The sequence below is a fragment of the Coregonus clupeaformis genome, chromosome 36 (genome assembly GCF_020615455.1).
Source record: "Coregonus clupeaformis isolate EN_2021a chromosome 36, ASM2061545v1, whole genome shotgun sequence".
Classification (NCBI taxonomy): Eukaryota; Metazoa; Chordata; class Actinopteri; order Salmoniformes; family Salmonidae; genus Coregonus; species Coregonus clupeaformis.
The window spans coordinates 4,804,379-4,827,314 of record NC_059227.1 but is presented as its reverse complement, the minus strand read 5'-3'; the positions used below and the strand labels follow the sequence as shown (position 1 = coordinate 4,827,314).

The 22,936-nt window shown below is 44.9% G+C and overlaps 1 protein-coding gene across 1 annotated transcript in view; it reads left to right on the top strand.

The window, feature by feature from the left end:
- The window catches only part of LOC121552678 (regulator of G-protein signaling 6), a 125,017-nt gene that overhangs the window by 91,529 nt on the left and 10,552 nt on the right, over nt 1-22,936 (top strand). The window contains exons 11-14 of the mRNA XM_041865688.2: nt 950-1,011; nt 11,988-12,098; nt 13,609-13,734; nt 21,499-21,685. Coding sequence (XP_041721622.2) covers nt 950-1,011; nt 11,988-12,098; nt 13,609-13,734; nt 21,499-21,685 — 486 coding nt within the window. The remainder of the gene's footprint in view (nt 1-949; nt 1,012-11,987; nt 12,099-13,608; nt 13,735-21,498; nt 21,686-22,936) is intronic.

Below are 22,936 nucleotides of genomic sequence, written 5' to 3'. Positions count from 1 at the left end.
TAGATGTTAGATGTTCTACTGGATGTTGGATGTTGATATGCTGGTAGAGCACGGCGCTTGTAACGCCAAGGTAGTGGGTTCGATCCCCGGGACCACCCATACACAAAAAATGTATGCACGCGTGACTGTAAGTCACTTTGGATAAAAGCGTCTGCTAAATGGCATATTATTTATTATTATTAGATGTTGGATGTTATATTGGATGTTCTATTAGATGTTGGATGTTCTATTGGATGTTTGATGGGATGTTGGATGTTCTATTGGATGTTGGATGTTATGTTGGATGTTGGATGTTATATTGGATGTTCTATTATATGTTGGATGTTCTAATGGATGTTGGATGTTATATTGGATGTTCTATTATATGTTGGATGTTCTATTAGATGTCGGATGTTCTATTGGATGTTGGATGTTCTATTGGATGTTGGATGTTCTATTGGATGTTGGATCTTCAATTGGATGTTGGATGTTCTGTTGGATGTTAAATTGGATGTTGGATGTTATATTGGATGTTCTATTAGATGTTTTATTTTCTATTAGATGTTGGATGTTCTATTGGATGTTCTATTGGATGTTGGATGTTCTATTGGATGTTCTATTGGATGTTGAATGTTATATTGAATGTTCTATTGGATATTGGATGTTGGATGTTATATTGGATGTTCTATTGGATGTTGGATGGTATATTGGATGTTCTATTAGATGTTGGATGTTCTGTTGGATGTTCTATTGGGTGCTGGATGTTACATTGGATGTTCTGTTAGATGTTGGATGTTATATTGGATGTTCTATTGGATGTGCTAAGATGTACTTTATCAATTAAAATTATGTAATCCACACACTATACTATGTTCTTGTAATCACAAGAACATAGCTTTGAGTATATCAATTAGAAACCAGTTTTAATCATACTCGATGAGTAATGATGACTATTGTTTCCCCTCCTCAGATTGTGTTTCTTAACAGCCAGTTGGACAGACACTGTATAAAGGTTTCTAAAGTGGCTGAGAGGTAGGTATGAGCGAAGCTCCACCATCTCACCTATAAAACATATCCTGTCATAAAGCTCCACCATCTCACCTATAAAACATATCCTGTCATAAAGCTCCCCACCATCTCACCTATAAAACATATCCTGTCATAAAGCTCCACCATCTCACCTATAAAACATATCCTGTCATAAAGCTCCCCACCATCTCACCTATAAAACATATCCTGTCATAAAGCTCCACCATCTCACCTATAAAACATATCCTGTCATAAAGCTCCACCATCTCACCTATAAAACATATCCTGTCATAAAGCTCCACCATCTCACCTATAAAACATATCCTGTCATAAAGCTCCACCATCTCACCTATAAAACATATCCTGTCATAAAGCTCCACCATCTCACCTATAAAACATATCCTGTCATAAAGCTCCACCATCTCACCTATAAAACATATCCTGTCATAAAGCTCCACCATCTCACCTATAAAACATATCCTGTCATAAAGCTCCACCATCTCACCTATAAAACATATCCTGTCATAAAGATTGTTAAATCAACACAACAAATGTGGAATTCCAGAGCTCTTAATATAATAATTATTTATGAATTATGCTTTTAGATACAAATGTCAAATATCCTTCCTCCAAAGGAACATTCTATGGATTACATTTTGTGAAAATCCCCCAAATCATGGAAATCCCCCAAATCACGGAAATCCCCCAAATCATGGAAATCCCCCAAATCATGGTCTTTTTTTTTTGTCCCGGTTTGACCTTTAGGCTCAGTAGCCAAGTGCATTTTTTATTTTTATTTGACCTTTATTTAACCTTTATTTAACCTTTATTTAACTAGGCAAGTCAGTTAAGAACAAATTCTTTTTTACAACGACGGCCTACCCCGGCCAAACCCGGACAACACTGGGCCAATTGTGCACCGCCCTATGGGACTTCCAATCATGGCCAGATTGTGATACAGCCTGGAATCGAACCAGGGGGTCTGTAGTGACACCTCAAGCACTGAGATGCAGTGCCTTAGACCGCTGCACCACTCGGGAGCATGCAGCTCTCCAGTTAATCATAGGTTTTTATAGTAGAGTGCTGTTAAGCCACTAGCCCACAGCACCAGCACAGAGACTGTGATTACTCCAGGGGTCATCTGGTGGGTTACCTTTGACCCTTGCCATAGTGCTGTGGTTGATAGGGGGCTCAGCCTTAGGTAGGCAGGGCTGCCAACTTTTGAAAAAACTTGGAGGGAGATTTGCTATGTGAATTCAATTGCCCCCTGGCACAATCCCTAGACGAGGGACTGGGGGTGCTCCCCCAGGAAGATTTTACTGTTTTAAAGCTGATTTCCTGCAATTATACAGTGGGGAGAACAAGTATTTGATACACTGCCGATTTTGCAGGTTTTCCTACTTACAAAGCATGTAGAGGTCTGTAATTTTTATCATAGGTACACTTCAACTGTGAGAGACGGAATCTAAAACAAAAATCCAGAAAATCACATTGTATGATTTTTAAGTAATTAATTTGCATTTTATTGCATGACATAAGTATTTGATCACCTACCAACCAGTAAGAATTCCGGCTCTCACAGACCTGTTAGTTTTTCTTTAAGAAGCCCTCCTGTTCTCCACTCATTACCTGTATTAACTGCACCTGTTTTAACTCATTACCTGTATAAAAGACACCTGTCCACACACTCAATCAAACAGACTCCAACCTCTCCACAATGGCCAAGACCAGAGAGCTGTGTAAGGACATCAGGGATAAAATTGTAGACCTGCACAAGGCTGGGATGGGCTACAGGACAATAGGCAAGCAGCTTGGTGAGAAGGCAACAACTGTTGGCGCAATTATTAGAAAATGGAAGAAGTTCAAGATGACGGTCAATCACCCTCGGTCTGGGGCTCCATGCAAGATCTCACCTCGTGGGGCATCAATGATCATGAGGAAGGTGAGGGATCAGCCCAGAACTACACGGCAGGACCTGGTCAATGACCTGAAGAGAGCTGGGACCACAGTCTCAAAGAAAACCATTAGTAACACACTACGCCATCATGGATTAAAATCCTGCAGCGCACGCAAGGTCCCCCTGCTCAAGCCAGCGCATGTCCAGGCCCGTCTGAAGTTTGCCAATGACCATCTGGATGATCCAGAGGAGGAATGGAAGAAGGTCATGTGGTCTGATGAGACAAAAATAGAGCTTTTTGGTCTAAACTCCACTCGCCGTGTTTGGAGGAAGAAGAAGGATGAGTACAACCCCAAGAACACCATCCCAACCGTGAAGCATAGAGGTGGAAACATTATTCTTTGGTGATGCTTTTCTGCAAAGGGGACAGGATGACTGCACCGTATTGAGGGGAGGATGGATGGGGCCATGTATCGCGAGATCTTGGCCAACAACCTCCTTCCCTCAGTAAGAGCATTGAAGATGGGTCGTGGCTGGGTCTTCCAGCATGACAACGACCCGAAACACACAGCCAGGGCAACTAAGGAGTGGCTCCGTAAGAAGCATCTCAAGGTCCTGGAGTGGCCTAGCCAGTCTCCAGACCTGAACCTAATAGAAAATCTTTGGAGGGAGCTGAAAGTCCGTCTTGCCCAGCGACAGCCCCGAAACCTGAAGGATCTGGAGAAGGTCTGTATGGAGGAGTGGGCCAAAATCCCTGCTGCAGTGTGTGCAAACCTGGTCAAGACCTACAGGAAACATATGATCTCTGTAATTGCAAACAAAGGTTTCTGTACCAAATATTAAGTTCTGCTTTTCTGATGTATCAAATACTTATGTCATGCAATAAAATGCAAATGAATTACTTAAAAATCATACAATGTGATTTTCTGGATTTTTGTTTTAGATTCCGTCTCTCACAGTTGAAGTGTACCTATGATAAAAATTACAGACCTCTACATGCTTTGTAAGTAGGAAAACCTGCAAAATCGGCAGTGTATCAAATACTTGTTCTCCCCACTGTATGTATTTTTACATGGCTTAGGCCTATGACCACGGTGGAAAATTAGGTGTATTCAGGATGCTTTGAACATTAAATGAACACTCAAAATTCGATTACTTTGTTACTTTGAGATATTTGGGGGATGAAATGTAAAGTATGCTAATCTTTTTTTTTAAACATATTTTCTTAGGTGGTTTGACACTTTATTCAGACAGTAATGAAATGAGATGGGGAGACAGGCTAATGCTAGAAACAGTGGGAAGGTTAGAAGCAGGTGGAAAGTTGTATGCAACATGTGCCAGGGAGTATTACCACTACACCAAGGCTTTACACAGGAAATTGTAATATTAATGGTTGATGGCAGTGGGGTAACCAAATCATAGATTGCAGTCTGGTTGTCCATAGACTGCTTTCAAGGTAAGGACACAAACATTTTATATTTTGTATTTTGGGTGAACTCTCTCTTTTAAAAATAGGGCTGAAAGAAAATCCTGCTAGCTCTCCAGGAAGGTTGGTCACCCCAGATCTGTGGTCCTCTGTAGCTCAGCTGGTAGAGCACGCCGCTTGTAACGCCAAGGTAGTGGGTTCGATCCCCGGGACCACCCATACACAAAAATGTATGCACGCATGACTGTAAGTCGCTTTGGATAAAAGCGTCTGCTAAATGGCATATTATTATTTATTATTATCTATGTTTCCCAAGTGCCGGGTGTTTGAAAATGTTCTTTGTTATAACAATTAATTTATCAAAATCACCCAACCTTCAAGAAAAGTCTAATGAATATCAATATTCAGGTGGTATATTCCTACTAGTTGAAGATCCCTGTCATCATCTTACTCTACATAGAAACAATATGATGTGTTTATGAGTTGAGAGCCCCCCTACCATCTCTGCCTAGCACGTGCCCAATACTAAAATGTCAAAAATTATATTTGATTCGCGCAGCATTTAATATCCAACGCTTATTTGTATGACTTTGTTCAAAACAATCCGTGAATGGCTGCAAAAATACATGGCCTCATATAATTCATTTTCAAAGACACAAGTAGGGCATATCAGATTTCAAATATGTGATTACACTGTCATTACTGGAAAGAAGTGGAACAATACAATAAGTGTGGTGAATATCAGTAGTGTTGTTGCTCTGACAAGCACACCAATTACCCTGTATTATAGCCCATTGTTAAGAATGAGAATTGTTCCACTGGTCAGACCAAATAAAGTAAATAGCTAATAAAATCTCCTGAAGACTTGATAACATAAATATGCCCCTACACCAGTGGCGACCCGTCATTCAGAGCAGGTGGGGCAGAGTCCCACCTGTTTAGTTAAAAAATAAAAAATAAGCATTTTTTTTAAATACAATTTTGTTGCCTGTTTTGCATGTTATTTTGGCATTAATTTGTGTCACATATCAGATTGCAAACAATGTTACAAAAAAATATATATATATAATTGAGTTAATAAAGCCGCATACAAATTTGGTCTCTTTTTTTCTTTCTTTAGGAAGGCAGATACAAATAGCAGGTGTTTCAGCCTAGCTCAGTGCTTTCTGTGGTGGTGGGGCAACCAGCGGAAAATACAGAGCGTAGGGGTTGGTAATCTCCTCTAGTTGCGCTGTGATTGGCTCAGTGTTCTGTCACTCATGGGAACACTACGTCACTGCAAAATCTACAGGGAGAACTAGAATGTTCAAGCCCCCTTGGGTGCTGCCATAGATTTACATTAGAAGTGCCCATCCAAGAAGGCGCAAGGTCATAGGCCACAGATAAAATGACGTCAAATTATATCTACCGTAGCTTTGATTGGACTGATCATGTCAACATCATACTTTCAAAATCTTAGCTAGCAAGCTAGACAAGCAGTCACCGTCATGAATCAAGTCGACAATCTACTGGTAATGCCTTTTCAATCCTTGTCATATGAAGATAAATTATAGATAAAACTTATCGGTGCTCATCGGCCATTGGACATAAACATTACACAACAAGTTGGAAATCGCAAATTCAACAATGAGTGGTTTGGAAGGAATCTGTGGCTAACTGCAAGCGTTGCAAAGCAATCACTAGCCTGCTATTCAGTGGAGCGGGTGTGTGGTCCAAGTCTGGGTTTAAGGGTCTCTTTTCCAAGCTTAAAAGGATAAACATTCACATACAACATCATGGGCCAGAAAAGGTTGAATACGTTGGCCATGCTGTCAATCCAGCATGACTTCTGCCGAGTTCAAAACAACTGGAAACTGGGAAATCTCAGACTTCAGTGATCTCAAGACAACTGGGTTACTCGGAAAAAAAGAGCTCAGACTGCGATTTGGCATGGGTCCCCAGATCCTCAAAAAGTTATACAGCTGCACCATCGAGAGCATCCTGACCGGTGGCATCACTGCCTGGTATGGCAACTGCTCGGCATCCGACCGTAAGGGCGTACAGTCCAGTACATCACTGGGACCAAGCTTCCTGCCATCCAGGACCTATATACTAGGCGGTGTCAGAGGAAGGCCCAAAAAATTGTCAAAGACTCCAGTCACCCAAGTCATAGACTGTTCTCTCTGCTACCGCACAGCAAGCGGTACCGGAGTGCCAAGTCTAGATCCAAAAGGATCCTTAATAGCTTCTACCCCCAAGTCATAAAACTCCTGAACAATTAATAAAATGGCCACCCGGACTATTTACATTGACCCCCCCTTTTGTTTTTACACTGCTGCTACTCGCTGTTTATTATCTATGCATAGTCACTTTACCCCTACCTACATGTACAAATTACCTGGACTAACCTGTACCCCCGCACATTGACTCGGTACCGGTACCCCCTGTATATAGCCTCGTTATTGTTATTTTATTGTGTTACTTTTTATTTATTACTTTAGTTTATTTAGTAAATATTCTCTTAACTCTATTTCTTGAACTGCATTGTTTGTTAAGGGCTTGTAAGTAAGCATTTCACGGTAAGGTTGTATACCTGTTGTATTCAGCGCATGTGACAAATAACATTGGATTTGATTTGAAAATACGTTTTGAACGGTCGTCCAACTCGGAATTCCAAGTCGGGAACTCGGGCCTCTTTCTAGAACTCCGACCTGAAGATCACTGACGTCATCATGATTCGACCTCGTTTTGTTCCGAGTTCCCAGTTGTCTTGAAAGCACCATAAATCCAGAGAATGCCAGACTTTGATGACAAAGTTTGATGACAAAATTAGCCCACAAGAAGGACACCTTCCTGTTCAAGTGAGCACAGCACAACAAGGTGCTGCTGCATACATGATGTAATATGCCAGGGAGATATGTATACTGTAGCTAAGAAAGTAATACTAAGTGTATGTTGTGTAGTAAGCTGTTAGTAGCCCATGTGCCTCACCCTAATAATTTGGTCCCTTTTCCCCCCTCATAATATAGCCTACTGTTGTGACTTGGTGGTGCACATGTAGCCTATAGCCTGTTTTAGAGAAATGTAATCATCGAATATTGTAAGAGCTTTCATTGTCTGCTTATATTCCCCCTTTAGTTAGCCTAAGGTTCTGACTTGGTGTACAGGGAGAACACTGTAAGAACGGCCCATGTTCTGAATTCTGTCGCTGTACATTTCAAAAGTGCTGAACAAATAGTTAGATTGACTACGTCATTCTTAGCTCGCTCATTAATGTCATAATCGAAATGACGGATTGCCTCTTATGCGCTCATCGTTCCCTTATGCCATAGTTTGTACATCTCGATTGTGAGTAGAAACCACATTTGTTTAAGCAAGTCAGCCATATCGCCTAGTTTTTTTTTTTAAAGGCAGTAAATGAGGCTGAATTAACTGTTTCGCTGCCAGACAAGGCTCCGCTGATAGCCAGGTGTAGCGGTGGTAAGGATTCACTCCATGGTGCTGAAAGGAAAGCTCTGCTGTTGGGACAGCTTCATGGAGGCCCTAACAGTTTGTGGGCACTGTTTGTCACCGTTATAGTGCAATGAATGTACTGTTTTGTGTTGTGTTGTGTAGTGGCTTTGCTGACATGCATTTAAAAAAAATGGAGTTTGCCCCACCAAGATTGACATGCTAAAATCGCCGCTGCAGTACACTACCCAAATTATTTTATATTTGTTCTCCCCCCTCTAGAATCAAACTTACACTTTTGGATTCACAATCTGTTTGACAAAATGATTTTTGTAACATACTGTAGTTCTGTCTGCTGCCTTTTCGCTGTCACAGCCTAAATGCCAATCCCCAAACGAGGGGACTAATGCAAGTGTGGGTTTAAATCGATTTTAGTACATGCTGTCAAAAGGCTGCATTCTGCAATAGAGACAGGAGGAACAGCGACCTCATTGGACATAAAACAGGCTTCCGCGCTGCTCTTTTAAGAGTTTTTAGAAACTCAGCAGAGAATGTTCTCTCTCCATTCAGCTCCACTCTAATCTTGATGGGCGTTTTTTTTTTAAACATGCATCCAATCCCACTTGATCCTTTACATAACTAGACCAATCATATGCTTCAATGTGCCGCGGTTCACAGTGCTGTGGCAAGACAGGACAATGATAGAGGTGTCGCTCGTGATGTTAAATTGCAGGCGCAGACGCTCCGATTTCAAAACGATTTGGGGCACAGTTGAAAAGTTAACTAGAAAAATAAAAGCAGTACTTTTCAATGCGTGAGATATAAGTGGTGTGCGGTGAGAGTGTGAGAAGAGGGTCAAAATGCGTGTGTCTCGCGGCCAATGTGTGAGAGTTGGCAGCTCTGCTTAGGCAGGGCTAGGGGCAAGGTACAGGCTGGAGGGCAGGGCTAGGGGCAAGGTACAGGCTGGAGGGCAGGGCTAGGGGCAAGGTACAGGCTGGAGTGCGGGGCTAAGGGCAAGGTACAGGCTGGAGGGCAGGGCTAGGGGCAAGGTACAGGCTGGAGGGCAGGGCTAGGGGCAAGGTACAGGCTGGAGGGCAGGGCTAAGGGCAAGGTACAGGCTGGAGGGCGGGGCTAGGGGCAAGGTACAGGCTGGAGGGCAGGGCTAGGGGCAAGGTACAGGCTGGAGGGTGGGGCAGGGCTAGGGGCAAGGTACAGGCTGGAGGGCGGGGCTAGGGGCAAGGTACAGGCTGGAGGGCGGGGCTAGGGGCAAGGTACAGGCTGGAGGGCAGGGCTAGGGGCAAGGTACAGGCTGGAGGGCGGGGCTAGGGGCAAGGTACAGGCTGGAGGGCGGGGCTAGGGGCAAGGTACAGGCTGGAGGGCGGGGCTAGGGGCAAGGTACAGGCTGGAGGGCGGGGCTAGGGGCAAGGTACAGGCTGGAGGGCGGGGCTAGGGGCAAGGTACAGGCTGGAGGGCGGGGCTAGGGGCAAGGTACAGGCTGGAGGGCAGGAATGAAGTGGTTTATGGTTTCTAGGGCTAGGGGAAAGGCTGGAGGGCAGGACTGAAGTGGTTTATGGTTTCTAGGGCTAGGGGAAAGGCTGGAGGGCAGGACTGAAGTGGTTTATGGTTTCTAGGGCTAGGGGAAAGGCTGGAGGGCAGGACTGAAGTGGTTTATGGTTTCTAGGGCTAGGGGAAAGGCTGGAGGGCAGGTCTAGGGGCTTGGGTCAAGGCTGGAGGGCAGGACTGAAGTGGTTTATGGTTTTCAAATGTGACCTTCTACCAGGGATTGCGTGTGTGTGGTGCTTTTCTAAGAATTCCTTTACAGAGTTCAAAGCCATTGGTGCCATGATGATGCAGGCAGGGTGTTTCAAACTGGGCTCGCACTGTGGCGGAAACTACTCTTGGCTCACCAGTTTCCACCTAATAGTTTAGCCTTACATTAATAGGTTTCCGATCTGTGTCAAGTAGTAGGGGCCTACAGTAGAACTGATATCTGACTGTAAGGCCTACAGTAGAACTGATATCTGACTGTAAGGCCTACAGTAGAACTGATATCTGACTGTAAGGCCTACAGTAGAACTGATATCTGACTGTAAGGCCTACAGTAGAACTGATATCTGACTGTAAGGCCTACAGTAGAACTGATATCTGACTGTAGGGCCTACAGTAGAACTGATATCTGACTGTAGGGCCTACAGTAGAACTGATATCTGACTGTAGGGCCTACAGTAGAACTGATATCTGACTGTAAGGCCTACAGTAGAACTGATATCTGACTGTAAGGCCTACAGTAGAACTGATATCTGACTGTAAGGCCTACAGTAGAACTGATATCTGACTGTAAGGCCTACAGTAGAACTGATATCTGACTGTAAGGCCTACAGTAGAACTGATATCTGACTGTAAGGCCTACAGTAGAACTGATATCTGACTGTAAGGCCTACAGTAGAACTGATATCTGACTGTAAGGCCTACAGTAGAACTGATATCTGACTGTAAGGCCTACAGTAGAACTGATATCTGACTGTAAGGCCTACAGTAGAACTGATATCTGACTGTAAGGCCTACAGTAGAACTGATATCTGACTGTAAGGCCTACAGTAGAACTGATATCTGACTGTAAGGCCTACAGTAGAACTGATATCTGACTGTAAGGCCTACAGTAGAACTGATATCTGACTGTAAGGGCCTACAGTAGAACTGATATCTGACTGTAAGGCCTACAGTAGAACTGATATCTGACTGTAAGGCCTACAGTAGAACTGATATCTGACTGTAGGGCCTACAGTAGAACTGATATCTGACTGTAGGGCCTACAGTAGAACTGATATCTGACTGTAAGGCCTACAGTAGAACTGATATCTGACTGTAAGGCCTACAGTAGAACTGATATCTGACTGTAAGGGCCTACAGTAGAACTGATATCTGACTGTAGGGCCTACAGTAGAACTGATATCTGACTGTAAGGCCTACAGTAGAACTGATATCTGACTGTAGGGCCTACAGTAGAACTGATATCTGACTGTAAGGCCTACAGTAGAACTGATATCTGACTGTAAGGCCTACAGTAGAACTGATATCTGACTGTAAGGCCTACAGTAGAACTGATATCTGACTGTAGGGCCTACAGTAGAACTGATATCTGACTGTAGGGCCTACAGTAGAACTGATATCTGACTGTAAGGCTACAGTAGAACTGATATCTGACTGTAAGGCCTACAGTAGAACTGATATCTGACTGTAAGGCCTACAGTAGAACTGATATCTGACTGTAAGGCCTACAGTAGAACTGATATCTGACTGTAGGGCCTACAGTAGAACTGATATCTGACTGTAAGGCCTACAGTAGAACTGATATCTGACTGTAGGGCCTACAGTAGAACTGATATCTGACTGTAAGGGCCTACAGTAGAACTGATATCTGACTGTAAGGCCTACAGTAGAACTGATATCTGACTGTAGGGCCTACAGTAGAACTGATATCTGACTGTAAGGCCTACAGTAGAACTGATATCTGACTGTAGGCCTACAGTAGAACTGATATCTGACTGTAAGGCCTACAGTAGAACTGATATCTGACTGTAAGGCCTACAGTAGAACTGATATCTGACTGTAAGGCCTACAGTAGAACTGATATCTGACTGTAGGGCCTACAGTAGAACTGATATCTGACTGTAAGGCCTACAGTAGAACTGATATCTGACTGTAGGGCCTACAGTAGAACTGATATCTGACTGTAAGGCCTACAGTAGAACTGATATCTGACTGTAGGGCCTACAGTAGAACTGATATCTGACTGTAAGGCCTACAGTAGAACTGATATCTGACTGTAAGGCCTACAGTAGAACTGATATCTGACTGTAGGGCCTACAGTAGAACTGATATCTGACTGTAGGGCCTACAGTAGAACTGATATCTGACTGTAGGGCCTACAGTAGAACTGATATCTGACTGTAAGGCCTACAGTAGAACTGATATCTGACTGTAAGGCCTACAGTAGAACTGATATCTGACTGTAGGGCCTACAGTAGAACTGATATCTGACTGTAGGGCCTACAGTAGAACTGATATCTGACTGTAAGGCCTACAGTAGAACTGATATCTGACTGTAGGGCCTACAGTAGAACTGATATCTGACTGTAGGGCCTACAGTAGAACTGATATCTGACTGATCATGTGTCATTCTTCACAATGTCCATCTCTGTGTGTTGTCTGTTGTGTTGCTGTCAGTCTGATGACTTACACTGAGCAGTACCAGGAGTATGACCCGTTGGTGGTGTCACCAGAACCGTCCAACCCCTGGGCCAGTGACGACCTCTCATTCTGGGACCTAGAGGCCAGGTAAGAACCACAACCCTAAGTTCCCCAGTCGGTGGACTGGTATCTGTGACTTCCCTGTCTGATACATACTTGTCTCTGGTCTCTGTCTCTCCCAAAACACCTAATTTATGGCTTTTCCTACAAAACTAATCCACCTAGCCACTTCAGCTGCAAAATCACCCTCAGTGACAGAGAGGATCATGGGGGGGCAATGACAACTTATTATCGTCCTGTTTCATTACTAAATGGTGAAATCAAAGTACCATAATCAAAGAGAGCCAACTGTCTCAGGGGTCACCAATGCTGTGTCTTAAAGCCCCGTTTATACCTGGTTCTAACATGCGCCCTTTGTCCTGATCCTGTCCACATTCTGATCGTGCCCACATTGTAGCCGTTGGTACACATTGGTAGCGAAACGTGTCTGTTATCTGTCCACTATGTCCGAATTGTGACCAGATTTCCTGGTGCCTCCCTGTATGCAGATTGTTTGACAGATATTATTTCAAAATGATATGAATGTATCTATTTGAAGACAATTATTTATGCCATATGTCAATGGTGCCAATGATTTTAGAGGCCAGTATAATGATGATTTAAATTATTTGATCATCCAGATTTGTTTACACTTGATTGATATCCAGATACAACGAGTCCCTAGCCCTATTTATACCTGTGTCTGCATTGTGACCAGATTTCCTGGTCCCTTCCTTTATGCAAATTATATTTCACAGCTATTCTTTCAAAATAATATGTATTTATTGTAAGACACATATTGATGTAATCAGTCAATGGTGCCACCTGTCAATGATGTTAAAGGGTAGAATAATGATGATTGAAATGGTGTCTCTGTCCAGATCTGCCTACACTTGTGAGATATCCAGACACAATGTGTCTTGACTACCTCCACAGGTGGGCAGGATGATCTGATCACAATGTATTTTTTGATTGTCTACACCCGTCTAAAAATGTGGTCACAATCAGAATGTGGACAAGTTCAGGACAAAGGACGCATGTTAGAACCAAGTGTAAACAGGACTTTAGATAATCATCCTTAAAGTCTGAACAATCTGAACAAAGGGCAATGACATCCTATTGTCCGACATCATTATTAGATCCAGATATGAAAGATATTTCATGGTGGACGATGCTGTTGCTGAGCACCATGTGTAGTCTGTCTGTAACCCTTCTGGTCTCCTAGACTTATGCAGAGATGAATCAACCCAGACATATAATCATTGTGCCTAATGTAGCCTCATAATCCTGATAAATTGATTAATTACATTACAGGTTAGAGGGGAATGTCCTGCAGAGATGTAAATGATTAGGTGTCATGTGAACGCTGCCATTACAGGACTATGCTGTCACTCTTTCCACGTCACTGCCACCACTTGTCCAACATCATGTGGTGTTTGAGACTGTTTGAGATCACAGTATTCATTTTTTTTCTGTCTGTCTATTTTATTTAACTCCTGCTCTTTCATGAACTCAAACTTTTCCTTCCTCATACTCTCTCCTTCTGTACCCCCCTTAGTAAGGACCCCAGTCAACAGAGGGTGAGGAAGTGGGGTTTCTCTCTAGAAGAAGCTCTGAAGGATCTGGCAGGTCGCGATCAGTTCCTCAAGTTCCTGGAATCAGAGTTCAGCTCAGAGAACCTACAGTGAGTCACACAGAACACTCCTCTCCTCTCCTTCTTCCCTTCACCCATCCTTTTATCCCATCCTTTCCTTATTTCCTCTCACCAGATCTCTTCATCCCATCCCTCCATTATCCCTTCCTTTCCCTCATCCTCTCCACCTTTCATCCCTTCTTCATCACCTGATCCCTAAGCTTCATCCCATCCCTCCATTCTTCTCTTTCCGCATTTCCCCTCACCTCCTCCAATTATCCATTACCTGCATATTTTCCCTTCATCCTCTACCCTTCACCATCCCTTCATCCTCTACCCTTCACATCCCTTCATCATCTACCCTTCACCATCCCTTCATCCTCTACCCTTCACCATCCCTTCATCCTCTACCCTTCACCATCCCTTCATCCTCTACCCTTCACCATCCCTTCATCCTCTACCCTTCACCATCCCTTCATCCTCTACCCTTCACCATCCCTTCATCCTCTACCCTTCACCATCCCTTCATCCTCTACCCTTCACCATCCCTTCATCCTCTACCCTTCACCATCCCTTCATCCTCTACCCTTCACCATCCCTTCATCATCTACCCTTCACCATCCCTTCATCCTCTACCCTTCACCATCCCTTCATCCTCTACCCTTCACATCCTTTCATCATCTACCCTTCACCATCCCTTCATCCTCTACCCTTCACCATCCCTTCATCCTCTACCCTTCACATCCCTTCATCCTCTACCCTTCACCATCCCTTCATCCTCTACCCTTCACCATCCCTTCATCCTCTACCCTTCACCATCCCTTCATCCTCTACCCTTCACCATCCCTTCATCCTCTACCCTTCACCATCCCTTCATCCTCTACTCTTCACCATCCCTTCATCCTCTACCCTTCACCATCCCTTCATCCTCTACCCTTCACCATCCCTTCATCATCTACCCTTCACCATCCCTTCATCCTCTACCCTTCACCATCCCTTCATCCTCTACCCTTCACATCCCTTCATCCTCTACCCTTCACCATCCCTTCATCCTCTACCCTTCACCATCCCTTCATCCTCTACCCTTCACCATCCCTTCATCCTCTACCCTTCACCATCCCTTCATCATCTACCCTTCACCATCCCTTCATCCTCTACCCTTCACCATCCCTTCATCCTCTACCCTTTACCATCCCTTCATCCTCTATCCCTTCACCATCCCTTCATCCTCTACCCTTCACCATCCCTTCATCCTCTACCCTTCACCATCCCTTCATCCTCTACCCTTCACCATCCCTTCATCCTCTACCCTTCACCATCCCTTCATCCTCGACCCTTCACCATTCCTTCATCCTCTACCCTTCACCATCCCTTCATCCTCTACCCTTCACCATCCCTTCATCCTCTACCCTTCACCATCCCTTCATCCTCTACACTTCACCATCCCTTCATCCTCTACCCTTCACCATCCCTTCATCCTCTACCCTTCACACCCTTCATCCTCTACCCTTCACCATCCCTTCATCCTCTACCCTTCACCATCCCTTCATCCTCTACCTTTCACCATCCCTTCATCCTCTACCCTTCACCATCCCTTCATCATCTAGCTTTCACCATCCCTTCATCCTCTACCCTTCACCATCCCTTCATCCTCTACCCTTCACCATCCCTTCATCCTCTACCCTTCACATCCCTTCATCCTCTAACCTTCACCATCCCTTCATCCTCTACCCTTCACCATCACTTCATCCTCTACCCTTCACCATCCCTTCATCCTCTACCCTTGACCATCCCTTCATCCTCTACCCTTCACATCCCTTCACCATCCCTTCATCATCTACCCTTCACCATCCCTTCATCCTCTACCCTTCACCATCCCTTCATCCTCTACCCTTCACATCCCTTCACCATCCCTTCATCATCTACCCTTCACCATCCCTCCATTCTTCTCTTTCCCCATTTCCCCTCACCTCCTCCAATTATCCATTACCTGCATCTTTTCCCTTCATCCTCTACCCTTCACCATCCCTTCATCCTCTACCCTTCACATCCCTTCATCATCTACCCTTCACCATCCCTTCATCCTCTACCCTTCACCATCCCTTCATCCTCTACCCTTCACCATCCCTTCATCCTCTACCCTTCACCATCCCTTCATCCTCTACCCTTCACATCCCTTCACCATCCCTTCATCATCTACCCTTCACCATCCCTTCATCCTCTACCCTTCACCATCCCTTCATCCTCTACCCTTCACCATCCCCTCATCCTCTACCCTTCACATCCCTTCATCATCTACCCTTCACCATCCCTTCATCCTCTACCCTTCACCATCCCTTCATCCTCTACCCTTCACATCCCTTCATCCTCTACCCTTCACCATCCCTTCATCCTCTACCCTTCACCATCCCTTCATCCTCTACCCTTCACATCCCTTCATCCTCTACCCTTCACCATCCCTTCATCCTCTACCCTTCACCATCCCTTCATCCTCTACCCTTCACCATCCCTTCATCCTCTACCCTTCACCATCCCTTCATCCTCTACCCTTCACCATCCCTTCATCCTCTACCCTTCACCATCCCTTCATCCTCTACCCTTCACCATCCCTTCATCATCTACCCTTCACCATCCCTTCATCCTCTACCCTTCACCATCCCTTCATCCTCTACCCTTCACACCCTTCATCCTCTACCCTTCACCATCCCTTCATCCTCTACCCTTCACCATCCCTTCATCCTCTACCTTTCACCATCCCTTCATCCTCTACCCTTCACCATCCCTTCATCATCTAGCTTTCACCATCCCTTCATCCTCTACCCTTCACCATCCCTTCATCCTCTACCCTTCACCATCCCTTCATCCTCTACCCTTCACATCCCTTCATCCTCTAACCTTCACCATCCCTTCATCCTCTACCCTTCACCATCACTTCATCCTCTACCCTTCACCATCCCTTCATCCTCTACCCTTGACCATCCCTTCATCCTCTACCCTTCACATCCCTTCACCATCCCTTCATCATCTACCCTTCACCATCCCTTCATCCTCTACCCTTCACCATCCCTTCATCTTCTACCCTTCACATCCCTTCACCATCCCTTCATCATCTACCCTTCACCATCCCTCCATTCTTCTCTTTCCCCATTTCCCCTCACCTCCTCCAATTATCCATTACCTGCATCTTTTCCCTTCATCCTCTACCCTTCACCATCCCTTCATCCTCTACCCTTCACATCCCTTCATCATCTACCCTTCACCATCCCTTCATCCTCTACCCTTCACCATCCCTTCATCCTCTACCCTTCACCATCCCTTCATCCTCTACCCTTCACCATCCCTTCATCCTCTACCCTTCACATCCCTTCACCATCCCTTCATCATCTACCCTTCACCATCCCTTCATCCTCTACCCTTCACCATCCCTTCATCCTCTACCCTTCACCATCCCCTCATCCTCTACCCTTCACATCCCTTCATCATCTACCCTTCACCATCCCTTCATCCTCTACCCTTCACCATCCCTTCATCCTCTACCCTTCACATCCCTTCATCCTCTACCCTTCACCATCCCTTCATCCTCTACCCTTCACCATCCCTTCATCCTCTACCCTTCACATCCCTTCATCCTCTACCCTTCACCATCCCTTCATCCTCTACCCTTCACCATCCCTTCATCCTCTACCCTTCACCATCCCTTCATCCTCTACCCTTCACCATCCCTTCATCCTCTACCCTTCACCATCCCTTCATCATCTACCCTTCACCATCCCTTCATCCTCTACCCTTCACCATCCCTTCATCCTCTACCCTTCACCATCCCTTCATCATCTACCCTTCACCATCCCTTCATCCTCTACCCTTCACCATCCCTTCATCCTCTACCCTTCACATCCCTTCATCCTCTACCCTTCACCATCCCTTCATCCTCTACCCTTCACCATCCCTTCATCCTCTACCCTTCACCATCCCTTCATCCTCTATCCTTCACCATCCCTTCATCCTCTACCCTTCACCATCCCTTCATCCTCTACCCTTCACCATCCCTTCATCCTCTACCCTTCACCATCCCTTCATCCTCTACCCTTCACCATCCCTTCATCCTCTACACTTCACCATCCCTTCATCCTCTACCCTTCACCATCCCTTCATCCTCTACCTTTCACCATCCCTTCATCCTCTACCCTTCACCATCCCTTCATCCTCTACCCTTCACCATCCCTTCATCCTCTACACTTCACCATCCCTTCATCCTCTACCCTTCACCATCCCTTCATCCTCTACCTTTCACCATCCCTTCATCCTCTACCCTTCACCATCCCTTCATCCTCTACCCTTCACATCCCTTCATCCTCTACCCTTCACCATCCCTTCATCCTCTACCTTTCACCATCCCTTCATCCTCTACCCTTCACCATCCCTTCATCCTCTACCCTTCACCATCCCTTCATCCTCTACCCTTCACATCCCTTCATCCTCTACTCTTCACCATCCCTTCATCCTCTATCTCTCTTTCAGGCCGTCATTGTAAATAAGAATCGGTTGTTAATTGACTCGCCTGGATAAATAAAGGTTAAATTAAAGAAATAAAAAAAATAAACTCCTTTCCTCTTCCCATCCCATCTGTTTGGAAGTCACCTGACCTCACCTGGACTCCCTCTAGTTAGGCTAGCACTGACCCTCCAGCACCTCACCATGGCGCTCTATCTACTTATCCCCATTAGGCCTCTCTTCAGGGGGGTCAGGAGCGCTGTCAGTCCCCTGTAGCTAGCGGCTCTGCCACCCATGTGAACTGGGATGGGAAGTGGATTGTGTGTGCGCTTGCGTGTGTGTGTGTGTGTCTCCTTTGAAGGCATGTTCTGATGAGGGGCTCTACTAAAGAAGATAACGGAGTCTTGGAGTGTACTAGCCTGATAGCAGGTCACACACACACACCCTTCTCTCTGTCCTCAGCTGCCAACCACTCTCCCTATCTTCACTAACTCACCATCGCTCGCTCTCACTCTCTCTCTCTCTCTCTCTCTCTCTCTCTCTCTCTCTCTGTCTCTCTCTCTCTCTCTCTCTCTCACTCTCTACCATCTCTCACTCTCTCTCTCTCTCTCTCTCTCTCTCTCTCTCTCTCTCTCTCTCTCTCTCTCTCTCTCTCTCTCTCTCTCTCTCTCTCTCTATCTCTCTCTCTCTCTCTCTCTCTCTCTCTCTCTCTCTCTCTCTCTCTCTCTCTCTCTCTCTCTCTCTCTCTCTCTCTCTCTCTCTCTCTCTCTCTCTCTCTCTCTATCTCTCTATCTCTCACTCAGTGTCTGTATATTGCAGGGCCAGACCACACATCAATACAGATAGATTGTAATATGAGAGGCAATTACAATTAGCTGGCACTCCTCTCCACTGTACTGTGCTCAGTGTTTGTGCAGCCAATGGTGGGTGAAGCAGTTATAGTCCTACTACACATTCCAATGTCTGGACCTGTCTCAGACTACCCCCTGTGTAGGTTACCTCAGTGTTATGGCTTTTATATATATATATATATACAGTTGAAGTCAGAAATGTACATACACTTAGAACTCGTTTTTCAACCACTCCACACATTTCTTGTTAACAAACTATTGTTTTGGCAAGTCGTTTAGGACATCTACTTTGTGCTTGACACAAGTAATTTTTAAAGAATAAATAAAACTGGCCTTCTTGAGACTAGTTGAGTATCTGGAGCATCAGCAATTGTGGGTTCGATTACAGAATCAAAATGTCCAGAAACAAATAACTTTCTTCTGAAACTCGGCAGTCTATTCTTGTTCTAATAAATGAAGGCTATTCCATGCGAGAAATTGCCAAGAAACTGAAGATCTCGTACAACGCTGTGTACTACTCCCTTCACAGAACAGCGCAAACTGACTCTAACCAGAATAGAAAGAGGAGTGGGAGGCCCCGGTGCACAACTGAGCAAGAGGACAAATACATTAGTGTCTAGTTTGAGAAACAGACGCCTCACAGGTCCTCAACTGGCAGCTTCATTCATTAGTACCTGTTACGAACCCCGTGGCTTTAAACGTCTAGGGTGGATGGACATGAGACCCGTAACATAATTCATGCAAATTATAAGCGTGACATGGAACAGTGAGAACAAAAACTACACGACAACCATAAACTACCGTCAAACATAAAATGTTTATTTTTGAACACACGGTCAAGGTTTGGGAAAAAGGGCTGAGCAGGACCCAAGAAATGAAACAATAGTGTAAAAAAACCTAAACTGATCTTGCCTGCCTCAAGAACCGCTAAGCTACTGCTAATCATACACAAATACAGTGGGTGGTCCGCTCAGGTCTAACTAGTGTTTTTAGACAGTTTTCTTCCTACGGGTAATGTACGCCCAAGGGCAACTTGCTTAAATTCCCCTTTTCCCAGAAACACACAAAGTTACCAAACAGAGTAACCAGCAAATGAGTGAGTACACAAAACACAGGACACCACAGTATCCATACTCACATACGGAAATAGTCTCTCACAACAAACACAACTGACCGGCTTTTAAACAATGGGATGTGTGATTGAAAAACCAGAAACAGGTGGTGCAATGCAGAGGAATGTTCACTGATTGGTCCACCTTAGCAATCAGCAGACACCCCAACGACCACCAATCAGGAACATACAGGACACCTGTGATTAGGGCAGAAGGAGAGAAAAAACACAAAAAGACACAGGATACCTGTATCCGTAACAGTACCCGCAAAACACCAGTCTCAACGTCAACAGTGTAGAGGCGACTCCGGGATGCTGACCTTCTAGGCAGAGTTGCAAAGAAAAAGCCATATCTCAGACTGGCCAATAAAAAGAAAAGATTAAGATGGGCAAAAGAACACAGACACTGGACAGAGGAAGATTGGACAGACAAATCGAAGTTTGAGGTGTTCGGATCACAAAGAAGAACATTTGTGAGACGCAGACCAAATAAAAAGATGCTGGAGGAGTACTTGATGCCATCTGTCAAGCATGGTGGAGGCAATGTGGTGGTCTGGGGGTGCTTTGGGGGTGGTAAAGTGTGAGATTTGTACAGGGTAAAAGGGATCTTGAAGAAGGAAGGCTATCACTCCATTTTGCAACGCCATGCCATACCCTGTGGACGGCGCTTGATTGGAGCCAATTTCCTCCTACAACAGGACAATGACCCAAAGCACAGCTCCAAACTATGCAAGAACTATTTAGGGAAGAAGTAGTCAGCTGGTATTCTGTCTGTAATGGAGTGGCCAGCACAGTCACCGGATCTCAACCCTATTGAGCTGTTGTGGGAGCAGCTTGACCATATGGTACGTAAGAAGTGCCCATCAAGCCAATCCAACTTGTGGGAAGTGCTTCAGGAAGCATGGGGCGAAATCTCTTCAGATTACCTCAACAAATTAACAACTAGAATGCCAAAGGTCTGCCAGGCTGTAATTGCTGCAAATGGAGGATTATTTGACGAAAGCAAAGTTTGAAGGACACAATTGTTATTTCTATTAAAAATAATTATTTCTAACCTTGTCAATGACTACATTTCCTATGCATTTTGCTATATTTCCTATTCAAACTCATTTCATGTATGTTTTCATGGAAAACAAGGACATTTCTAAGTGACCCAAAACATCTGAACGGTAGTGTATATTATTTATTATATTTATATATTATGTTATGGTCACAGGGTCTGCTGTGTGAGAAGGGATGGCATCAATAGCCAGTACAGTGAAATGGTGTCATCTGTGCTGACTCTGGCAGTTATCAGGGAATAACCGCACACCTCCAGTGGTGTAAGAATGAGCGGAATTGCTTACTTACTGTATCCAATAGGTTTTGGTTGGCAGTCCAGGATCTGAAGAGGCAGCCTCTGGAGAAAGTGGCAGAGCGGGCTCAGGAGATCTGGGCAGAGTTTCTGGCAGAAGGTGCTTCCAGCTCCATCAACCTGGACTCACACAGCTACGAACGCACCAGCGCCAACCTTAAAGACCCGGGACGATACAGCTACGAAGACGCTCAGGTACGTTATATTACAGACAGACAGACAGATACGAAGAGGCTCAGGTACGTTATATTACAGACAGACAGACAGATACGAAGAGGCTCAGGTATGTTATATTACAGACCGACAGATACGAAGACGCTCAGGTACGTTATATTACAGACAGACAGACAGGTATGTTATATTACAGACAGACAGATACGAAGAGGCTCAGGTACGTTATATTACAGACAGACAGACAGACAGCTACAAAGACGCACAGGTACGTTATATTACAGACAGACCGCTACGAAGAGGCTCAGGTACGTTATATTACAGACAGACAGCTACGAAGACGCACAGGTACGTTATATTACAGACAGACAGACAGCTACGAAGACGCACAGGTACGTTATATTACAGACAGACAGACAGCTACAAAGACGCACAGGTACGTTATATTACAGACAGACAGACAGCTACGAAGAGGCTCAGGTACGTTATATTACAGACAGACAGACAGCTACGAAGAGGCTCAGGTACGTTATATTACAGACAGACAGACAGATACGAAGAGGCTCAGGTACGTTATATTACAGACAGACAGACAGCTACGAAGAGGCTCAGGTACGTTATATTACAGACAGACAGCTACGAAGACGCACAGGTACGTTATATTACAGACAGACAGACAGCTACGAAGAGGCTCAGGTACGTTATATTACAGACAGACAGACAGCTACAAAGACGCACAGGTACGTTATATTACAGACAGACAGACAGCTACGAAGACGCACAGGTACGTTATATTACAGACAGACAGACCGCTACAAAGACGCACAGGTACGTTATATTACAGACAGACAGACAGCTACGAAGAGGCTCAGGTATGTTATATTACAGACAGACAGACAGCTACGAAGAGGCTCAGGTACGTTATATTACAGACAGACAGACAGGTATGTTATATTACAGACAGACAGACAGATACGAAGAGGCTCAGGTACGTTATATTACAGACAGACAGACAGCTACGAAGAGGCTCAGGTACGTTATATTACAGACAGACAGACAGCTACGAAGAGGCTCAGGTACGTTATATTACAGACAGACAGACAGCTACAAAGACGCACAGGTACGTTATATTATAGACAGACAGACAGCTACGAAGAGGCTCAGGTACGTTATATTACAGACAGACAGACAGCTACGTAGAGGCTCAGGTACGTTATATTACAGACAGACAGCTACGAAGACGCACAGGTACGTTATATTACAGACAGACAGACA